Source organism: Geotrypetes seraphini, chromosome 5, assembly GCF_902459505.1.
Source record: "Geotrypetes seraphini chromosome 5, aGeoSer1.1, whole genome shotgun sequence".
Lineage (NCBI taxonomy): Eukaryota > Metazoa > Chordata > Amphibia > Gymnophiona > Dermophiidae > Geotrypetes > Geotrypetes seraphini.
In genome coordinates, this window is record NC_047088.1 from 133,798,914 (window position 1) to 133,809,743 (window position 10,830).

General features: G+C 37.1%; 1 protein-coding gene across 1 annotated transcript; it reads left to right on the top strand.

The window, feature by feature from the left end:
• The first annotated feature begins 5,494 nt into the window (after window positions 1-5,494).
• Window positions 5,495-9,335, top strand: GBX2 (gastrulation brain homeobox 2). The gene is made up of 2 exons (XM_033946511.1): window positions 5,495-6,320; window positions 7,426-9,335. The coding sequence occupies exons 1-2, from the start codon at window positions 5,810-5,812 to the stop codon at window positions 7,944-7,946; spliced, it is 1,032 nt and encodes a 343-aa protein (XP_033802402.1). The 5' UTR covers window positions 5,495-5,809; the 3' UTR covers window positions 7,947-9,335.
• Window positions 9,336-10,830: the final 1,495 nt, after the last annotated feature.

Sequence of the window (10,830 nt, forward strand, 5' to 3'; positions counted from 1 at the left end):
TGCAGCATACAGTCATTCTTTCACTCTTTGCTGCTGTCTCAGGCCTCTGTTTACAGGTATCGGGGATTAACATATCTATCATTTTCTGAACAATGCAGTAAAGAAGGCAGATAAAAGGGAGGTTACTGTTTTTTAAAAAGAAAAGGGTTTAAAGTTGCCTTTGAAGTCACAACAAAATCCAAGTGCTTCAGAGGCCAGATTCCACTTCAGATAGACCAAACCTAATGGGGCCGAGAGATACTAATCAGCTGTTCACCTTCTAACCTCACTGCCAGTGCCAGCGCCAGCTAGGAATCTCCACTGGTCCTGTGCTCCTCAGATCCTAACCAGCCAGCAGGCACAGACAAATAAAACAAAATCATATATAATTAGTAATAATAGCTCATGCTTAGTCCTACCAAGCACACCACGACTCGATCACTGTTTTTAACTTGTGTCTCCGCGCAGTAGCAGGTCCTCCCGGTTTTTTCCAGTGTTACGTCACTTCCTTTTAGGTTTAAAAAAAACCATTTTCAGTGCAATGTTTGAAAAACACATATCTTATATTCCACACTATTCCTCTGTAAAAAGAGATTGTGCTCCATCTTACTCTAATTAGCTGATCATGTGTGTAGTTATCATAAGCATGCAGAAGTCAGCCTTGGCTTTAGTAGTGATTTCCCTGGTGTAGTGTGGAAAAAGTCATGTCTTTTTGGCAATATATTGAGCAGTGGGATGTATAGAATAACCTTAGGTAAAGATTACATCTAACAGCCCAATTTTTTCTTTTTGAGATTCTTTCTTTGGGTCTCGGACCTGAAATACATTCTCTGTCAACACTACTGCTAAGGTTGGGGGGTTGTATATAACTGTAACGTTAGACACAGGCGTTTAGTTGTGGTTTGAATGGAAAAATCACCCACTGAGCACTTCATGCAGGAGATACGGTTTATGATTTCTCAAGGACTTTTTATGGGGTTTTTCCTTTTCTTTTAAATGCCCTTCCGTTTTTAACTTGAAAGCGAGCTTTTGATTGTCCTGTATATATGAGCTTTCCGTGTATATTAATCCCGATCTGCCTTTCTTGATCTTCTTTCCTCGCATGGTTTCTGTTTTCCGGGGACCTTCTATACAGCATCAGTTACGGTTACACACTGGGGTTCTTCTCTCTGTAATCTACCTAAGTGGAAGAACCGTAATTGCAACTGATTCCTCCTAGAATATCCAAGACGAGGACAGAGAAAAAGCAACGAGGATATGTTGAGCCACTTAATATGACTTGGTCTATCAGAGAAAGCAAAGCAGGGATAGTTAGTAAGTCAAAGCAGACATAAAAGTGGAAGTGTTATTTTTCAGTATTCTGTAAAAATATTGTACTTTAAAAAGTGTTTTAGCCTTGGGGTAAAGCTGTTGGGAAGGCTTTTTACGCAGAACAATTTGATTTTTTTAGTAAAGGAAAAATATAATACCCAAAGTGGTACAAACCAGAACAAGTGAATTCTTGACTCACAATGGCTACTCCTTAATCTATGACTGCAAACTCCACCCCAACCATTAGTGAAATACCAGACACACTGGTTCAAATGTGACTCCTTGAGTGATCGAAATAACCACAGTTTTTCATTGTAAAATCATAAAGAGGTTATGTATTATGGCCCAAATAATTAGTAAAACAGACGACTTCTAAAACTGAGAAGAAACTGGCTTATTTTTTCAATAACATTCTTAATGCAGTCCTTAATCAATTAAGCAAAAATCACGCATAAACTTATGTTCTTATACATAAACAAATAATGCCTTATAAATCTATAGTTAAAAGACACAATTTTATAGAACTGTGCAATCCAGGAGCTAAGCAAATATTTTCAACCAAAATATGTAAAAAATAAAAATACCCGCCCCCCCCCCCCAAAAAAAAACACAAAACAAAAACAACAACACCTTTTTAACACGTGCTCCAAAAACGTACCATAGAAGGCCAAAACCACAGGCGCAGAAATAAAAAGTATTCTGCATAAGGTTTAAAACCGTAATATTTTGGGGGTTTTTTAAAAGGGTTTTACGTGACAAACTAGCATACCCTACTCTATAGAAGCCCATTTTCTAAAGACTTTCTGTTGCGTTAGTGACCAAGAGTAACAGTATTTGAGAAAAGCATCCAACGACTTCTGCTTCTTATAAACCACATGAATTGTGCTTGGGAAACTATATTAATTGAATGGGTTTGCCTTTTTTGCCATCCTTTTCTCATTTATTTATGGGCTTTAAATTGTTTAAGGTTCTCTTGACGTGCAATTTACAAGTTTGGGAACTTTTTTTTGTTCGGCCTTTTGTCCCAAAGAAAGACATCGTGTTGGAAGTGCTTTGAAAAGCCAAACATGAGAGGCTGGCCGTGAAAAGGGAGCGGGCCTGGTCGCTTTTAATTCCAGAGCGTTAGTGAATAGCTTTTTTGCATAATTGTAGGAGAAGCTTTCAAAGCCAAGTCAGGGGGCTGACTTCACTTAGAACCACATGAAGTCTATTTTGGTCTTTCAGAGGGAAAAAGAAAGAAAGAAAGCATGAATAAAATAGTCTAAAGATGAAGCTTCAGTGCCTTTGCGCCTTGCAAATTGGTGTGTCTGATGGGGGCTTTTACACAAGAACCCCTTTGTCAGCCCTTGCACAGCATTGGAGGCACTGTTCTAACTTTGGCTGCTTTGAATAGCAGTGGTCCTACCCCCTAAATACAAACCAGCCCAGGCTATTTCACAAATTATTGGTGGTAAGGTTGGGGCGTGATCACTAAATGTTCGGCCCATAAACCTCTCAGCTCCCCCAAACAATATTTCATCCAAACTACAGCATGTGGAGGGAATATCCAGGATTGTTTGTCCCGTGTAATCTACAAATTGCTGAAGTCTGCAGCACTTGGTCGCCTACAAATATATAGGCAAGAATCCTTAAAACGCCTCTACAATATTTGAGCTCAGAACCTGCATGAAAGGTATTCTCAGAAATTAAAGATAACAACGTGTTTTAAATGGTGATAAATCTGAGACAACAACCATAGTTCTGAAAACTATAAAGGTTGAAATTGTTATAAATAAAGATATCATATTTTTGGTTCAACTACTACAGCCACCTGTTTTTGGAAGTCATCCCCCCCCCCTCCAGTTCCTGTCTTGGATAAACGAATGTTAATAAAATCTACGCCATAAAAAAAGGAAATAAGCTAATTATTAATAAATGTTTTTACCTGACAGTAAACCAGAATCCTAACCACACCTTAAGATGTTACTAATTCAGAAACAAAATACACACTAAAGCAAACAAGATAAACTGAATATTTTCTTTTTGGAAGATAGATATCTAACAGACAGATTATCAGATTTTATTGAGCATAAGAAATAGGTATGTATACATGCTATAATTTAAAAAAAATGAAATCTATTTCTAATATATCCTATGGCTAGGGAACTTTACTTAAAAACTTCAGAAACCAACACTTATGGGGATGTGTTTTCAAGTAATTTGTACAATCTAATGAGGGTTTGGTTTTTATACTAGTTTCCAGTAAGTGCAAGGAATATTGTGCACTGTTAGATACTAGCAAAGTGAATATTGGGGCAAAGGAGCAAATAAAAGTAAACAGGCAGGTCTGCAGGCCAATCCATGACATTGAAATACTTTGTTTAGAGTGTTACATGGGCTATGTTCATTCCCCACTATTATTTTACCAAATTAGAAGTCACCAAATAAAGATAATAGGCAATTTATTGCATCTATAAATCAGGTACATTTATTAAAAAAAATAGCTAAGAAGTGTAATTTCAGATATCAGAGATATCTGAAATTACATACAAATTATACTTTAAAAAAAGCAGTAGTTCCAATGTAAATTACTATATGATAAGTATGAAAATCAATTGTTAAATTATATTTTAAATATCAATCGAAGTCTTACATATATTAGAAAGGAAATAAAATAATGAATCGTGAAGTGATGGGATCTTATAGAACACTACACACAATTAAACTTTGCTACAGTAGTTTCACACTAGTCTTCCCTACTGCTATATTTCCAAGCTCTCCAAGTTTATGGACAGCAGACATTTTCAATTATATAAAATTATATTCCATTACTTACATATAATTGCTTACTTTCTGTGCCCCAATACAGCTTTTGTGCAAAGAATTGGCTAAATGGTTTTAGCCCCAATCTTCTAGCAGATCTGAAAAGTACAGAATTGTCCATGAGGACCAATCAAAATAACTTGCCAACAGCCAGGCAATTTTAATAAAATCCACTGGTTTCCCTATCCATTTCGGTCTACTATTCTGTTAGTGCTATTAATTTGATGGCTTGTCTGAACAGTCAACTTCCACACTTTCGATTTGATTGCAGCTGTAAAAAGAACAGTAAGAACTGGGAAACCGGAAGAGAACAGATGTGTTTTGATTGTTCAGTAACACGTTTGATTTTCCTTCTATAGGTTCAAAAGAAATCAATCACCAGCAGATAGAGTTGAGGGGGGGGGGGAGGGGAGGCTGGAAGAATGCACCGAAAGATAATAGCCAGAGTGAAAGAATAAAGCTTTAAGGAATACTGAAAAATGACATTCCAGAAAAATGAAATTACTATTCAAAGAAAAGTAGCAGATAGCATGTGGGCTTTCACATCTAGGAAAGGAAGCCTCCAGCAAGTATCTATATAATGGTCTATATCTTTTATTCCCCTAAATAAATAAAATTTGAGGTTAGTAACTTTATTGTCATAAGCAACGTAATTTTTTGAATTTGGATATAAACTTTTGAAATATCTGGATAGTTTCTTAAATATTAAAAACTTGTTTTCCGAGAAACGGATTTGGAAGGATTATGATCTTACCTGTTCAAGGAATGATGCTGCATGAAGTACTGGGAAGAGGCATGAAATAATTTACTGTGTAAATGATCATGTTACATGTGACACAAGAAACCATTATAGATCTTAGTACATAATGCGCTCATCATTTTCTTTTTAGTTATGCTAATTACAAATTTATGGCTTATTTCCCCTACCAAGGGTTCATTAGCTGTGGCCCTATATATGTGCATAATATAGGTACTTGAACGTCTTCTCAGTATAGAGTGTACACTTTCAAACCTGATCAGCCCATGATTAGCTAATGCAACTCTCATTACAGTAGCAGCCTGAGCAATAATTAGTTATCCAATAGATAAAGGTCAATAACGGATATTAGATTTTTAGAATACGAACAAACATGAATGAATCAGCCAAGTGTAAGCATGCATTTGTGGTATACCGTTAGTACATATTGCTCTGTTTGGAGCTCTGTAAGAGTTGACAGGTTTCTAGCACCAAACATTGCCATTCAGTTACTTCTTTGCTCTCATTTCACCGGAGAGGACAGGGCTGCCTCTTTGCCTACTCCCCCCAGCCAATGGGACAAGGGTGAGCAACGCACGTGATGCTAGGAAGGTTGTAAAAACTGGCAAAATGTGAATGGGAAAGGAGAGCGGTGTGGATGAGGTTTGCCGGCGCCCGGGAAAGAAGCAGCAGTCCGCGGGCACTAGGAGGTATTGGGATCGGACAGGGGAAGTCAAGAAAGGACCGTTCTTTGCTCCAGGAGCCCGGTGCCAGAAACTGGAGAGCTGCGGGAGCTGCTGCATTACCGTACTTTCTCCATATCAGCCTCTCTCCTAACTACAAAATGGACTGAAGGTTTTTGATTTGTTTTTCCTGGAGAGGGGGAGATTTGTCTCTTAATCAGTTTTTCCTGGAAAGGGATATCCCCATAATTTGGGATAATTTCTTTAATTGTGTTTTTTTGTCCTAGCTTTATTTCATATGAGTGCAGCCTTTCAGCCTCCCCTAATGATGATGCAGCGCCCTTTGGGAAGCAGCACTGCCTTCAGTATAGACTCTCTGATCGGCAGCCCTCCCCAACCCAGCCCGGGACACTTTGTCTACACCGGCTACCCTATGTTTATGCCTTACAGGCCGGTGGTGCTGCCGCCCCCACCTCCTCCCCCTCCCACGCTTCCTCAGGCCTCCCTACAATCAGCCCTACCCCCAGCCCATCCTCACCATCAGATCCCAAGCCTGCCCACGGGCTTCTGCTCCAGCTTAGCTCAAGGAATGGCTCTCACTTCCACCCTTATGGCCACTCTACCTAGCAGCTTCTCAGCATCATCTCAGCACCAAGATGCAGCCAGAAAGTTTGGAGTCCAGACTCTCCAGGGGACCTTTGACAAGACAGAAGGGTTGAAAGCAGACCAAGAAGACGGGAAATGTTACCTCAGTAAAGACAGCCCTCTCCTCTCCTTTGCAGCTTCAGAGGCAGTGCAAGCTTCTCTGGGTGAGTCTTGCAGTTTGTAACTTAAGCCTAGTTCTAAACTTCATAACTTTTATAATACAGCAGTCCTTCTTTATTCAAGGGTGTGAGAGCATAGGGAAAAAAGTTAGGATAAATGTCTGTGAGAAGAATTAAAGGCGATATGAATTCACTGAAACTACAGGACTGTAAAGTTTCTATGCAGGTTGGGTGCCATTCGGACAAATTTTAGACACCAAGCATTGAGTTTAAGAAAATGTTTCTTTTCAAAACAAAATCGTACTGGAAGGCATTTAGACAATATAAAATAAACAAACGGGGTTTGTAGGGCTGAATCAGAATAACAATATTTTTAAGAAACTAAACTCTTCAGAATTTAAAATGCTCATCTACACTGTTAGCAAATGTAAATTATTTTTGACCAGATTGTTTCTTTCATCTTGTTTTTTTAAAAATGCTATTTTAGGTTCAAGTGATCATTTCATGATAGGCCAATTTCACCAGTGCTCAGTAATGATTTTAATAGAAATAAAGTTTTAATGAGTTTGTCTCGAGATCCTATGTATTTTATTTTATAACCATCCTGAAATACTTAGGAAACCAACCTATTCAATGTTATTCCTCAACAAACGATCGCAAGTACTAAGTCTGTACTTTGTTTATTCATTCAATCTGTAACATTTCTAATCATTGTAAACCACATAGAACTTCATGGTCCTGCAGTATATAAACTGTTATTATTATTATTTCAAAAATCCATTTCCTGTTATAAAGACACGTTTTCGGTTCATTAAACAAAAAAAAAACATTCAAATAACTGAGTTTGCTGTCATCTACTGATTTTATCAAAACACTATCCTCTTGACTCAAAGGTACATGACATTATTCTCTAACTTTGTTAGAGATTCACTTTTATTCATCAAAACATTAGTTGTCTTTTTGCCAACTAGATATGCTCCTTTCACTTGTTTAAGAAACTGTTTTGATGTATTTTGATGAATTTATTTCATGTGTTTTAAAAAATGAAATATCTATGAGAAACTGTATGGGGGGGGGACAAGACGTCTACAGTGGAAAATAAGTCACTCTACATTTAAATGATAAAAATGCTTTTGTTTTTGTCTGTCAGGGGCTATAAGAGGACAAGGGAAGGAGGATTCCACAGCAGCGGAAGAATCAAAAAACAAAGAAGAGAGTTTTTCTATGGACAGTGACCTTGACTACAGCTCTGATGACAATATCTCCTGCCAGACCAGCCATAAGGAAGAGGACTCTGGCGCTGTATTGGAAGAAAGCGCCCACAATAACAGTAACCCGAACAGCACTACATCCACGGGGAAGAACAGGAGGAGGAGGACAGCATTCACTAGCGAACAGCTGCTAGAGCTGGAGAAGGAGTTTCACTGCAAAAAATACCTCTCCCTAACTGAGAGATCTCAGATCGCCCATGCCCTCAAACTGAGTGAAGTGCAAGTTAAAATCTGGTTCCAGAACAGAAGAGCCAAGTGGAAAAGAGTTAAAGCTGGCAATGCCAACTCCAAAACAGGGGAACCATCTAGGAACCCTAAGATTGTGGTGCCTATTCCTGTCCACGTTAGTAGATTTGCCATCAGGAGTCAACATCAGCAGCTGGAACAAGCCAGACCGTGAGCACACCCCCACCACAAACTCAAATTTCCTCTTTAAATAATAAGAAAAGTTGAGGTTAATTTACCTAGGTGCATCAAACCTAAGAGAGACGTTTGCAACTTTGAATATATCAAAGCAGTTTATAGACAAATCTGTACAAAAATGACTTTTAAACTGTTTTAGGAGAAATTATAAAACCTGAGAAGAGAATATTTATTAAACTATTATTAGACTTTGTACATAGCTGCATAAAAATTTTTCACGTCAGTGTTCGGTCATGTGGGACCAAATAATCAATTATCATGAAACAAACCTCTTACATTCCAGAAAACAGAGACAAAAAGGAATTGCATTAAAAATGTCCACTATTTCTCCCACTTTTGTTTCTGCTTACCTTTGCCAAAGGTAAAATGGGGAAAATTGTTTTGGGGTTGGTTTGTTTTTAGTTGTTTATGGTTTGTTTGTTTTTTGTAGTTTTCACTCTTTTCCTTTTTGTTGTCTGCAGTGGTTGATTACCCAATGAAACAAATCTGTTTGACTGGCTTTCTCACCACTTTTGAAATTTGGAATTTAGTTAGCTATCTAATAAGCCATGTTTTAAAAAGAAAAAAAAAAAAAAGCACGATTCTCTATTGTATTTAATTTATTTCAATGTAGCTTATTTTTTATAAGTTATAAAACTAAAACAAAATCCAGTCTTGTGAATATTAAGAATTAAAAGAGCAGCAGTTCTTTACAGAATATGATTTTTTTATATTTCTTTTGTGATATTAAGTAACATTGGAGAAAGGTCTAAATTGGTTTCCTCTTTAATTTAATTTTACAATACACCTAGCTTGAAGTAATTTATAATATTATGTCAGCCTTTAACTATTGGATTTATGTTTACACTTTTTTAATTCAGAAGATTTCTAGGGACTATATATAAACATTTTGTGATATACATACATGCATACATATCTAGATAGATAATATATACAGACAGATCGAAAAGTGTTTGAGTGCACTGTAAATATTTACTTTTCTCAACACAATGGTAACTATACAAAAATAAATTAATCTGACAAATACACTATTTTCCATGTAAGCATTTATGGTGAGGATGAAAAGGGCTGATTTGGTACTATCAAAAGTATAAACATTACAAGTGTGTTAGAATGACAGGGTTCTAGAAAGGCATATTAGTTGTCACATTCATCTGATAGCTTAAAAGGAAGGCAGAACCACAACATAAAACAATTATTCAGTGCTTTAGTTGATTAATCAATTGAAAATTCAAATAGCTTACAACTGGTAATATCATAAACAACCCTACATTTTATCAGCTTATTCTTTTACTCAGTGTGGGGTGTTATCCTAACATACCATGAAAAAAAAGATTAAGGAGTTAAATGAGTGTAGAGTGTGATATAGGACAATTATAATAAAGTAGTACAAACAGAGGAAAATGATAGTTATATAGAGTATCAGAGCAAGGCATGCCAAGTAGCTGATTGATATTTAGATACATTAAAAAAAAAAGAGCTGGGGAATGGTACAGAGCAAAGATGGTTTTTACAAGTAAGGAATACCAATAGTAATGAAGTTATGGTTTTATCCGCAACTGTTTAGACATTTACACTGATAATATGCCAATATCATGTAATATACATACAGTCACATAGCTCTAAGGAAACCTGAAACATGCGTTTTAATATGTTGATTAGACTTTGGAGGCCAAGTTCTCTAATCTCAAGCCGGCAAGCGGCTTTTCTCTTTGTCTATGATTTATCACCAAATCTGTTTCACACTGTAACTGACTTTGATTTCGGAATTACTTTGATGGGAGATCATATTTCATGCTCTCAAACCATTTGTTTACCATAAATATATATTTTTTAAAGTAGGAACACATTTCAAAGAAATCAGCAAAACTTCCAAGAAGTGTCCACGGTGCTCTGACAATTTTGTTAGCAAGCTTTGGTAGAAGCCTAACAGAATTTCTGAGGAGGAGAGTGTAGAGATATTACACCAGCACTAGATTTGAAATATTAAGCATGATAGCCTAGCACAGAGGGACTGGGTAATGGTGGGCTATTAAGTTTAAACTGCAGAGACTAAATCAAGTGTTAAAAGAAGATCAATATCAATATTGACATAATTTATATCACTTACACTTCTCCATATCATTTATTTTCTCTATTTCGGGGTTAGTTTATTTTGGGCATGGCCTGGATGTTAGAGCAAAGGGCAAAGAACTCAAGCTGGAAATCTCGCCAAATACTCCCTAAAAAAGTAAGGTGCAAAGTGATACTCTTCCTGTACCTAGCACACCAAATAAATACAACATTTAAGGAATGAGAAAACAAAAATAACATGAATGCATTTGTAAGTGCACTATAGCTTTGTTGATGAAATAAGTGGAAGACGTTTTCTTTCTTGGATTCTGCCGTACATTGAGAGATTTGTGAAAGAATAAAGAGTATTTAACACACATCCGATAGCTCTTTTGGAAAAGGAAGAAACGTCAGTACTCCTTCCTGCCTTTAGAAAATTAGGGTGGGGGCAACAATGAGAAAATATACGGGCGCCTATCTATATTCCAATATTAAAGCCCAACACTCTAAGCCGGATTCGAATGAACATACTTAAGAAATGCTTCCACAAAGTGAAAGACCTGTGCTTTCAATCAGGGGCAGCAACATCTTTGTGGCTGGAGGGACATTAAAAACCCCAAACAATTTCTGGCCCTGCACTCAGGCTCTCTAATTGCTGATGCTGAGTTGGTAAAAATATTGGTGGGAGCCCTGGCCCCTGTGGCCCACTTCATTCCACTGCCTATGCCTACAATTATAAATAGGACGGGGAGGTCTGTAGAGCAAGCTTCTTAAGGTTATGAATATGCATGTACGCACAGATAGCCAAT

What these genes read in the sequence shown, in the direction of transcription:
- GBX2 (XM_033946511.1), top strand. Translation starts at nt 5,810, where the DNA reads ATGAGTGCAGCCTTTCAGCCTCCCCTAATGATGATGCAGCGCCCTTTG. An exon ending in GGCAGTGCAAGCTTCTCTGG is followed by an intron (nt 6,321 to 7,425) that starts GTGAGTCTTGCA and finishes TTTGTCTGTCAG; the next exon opens with GGGCTATAAGAGGACAAGGG.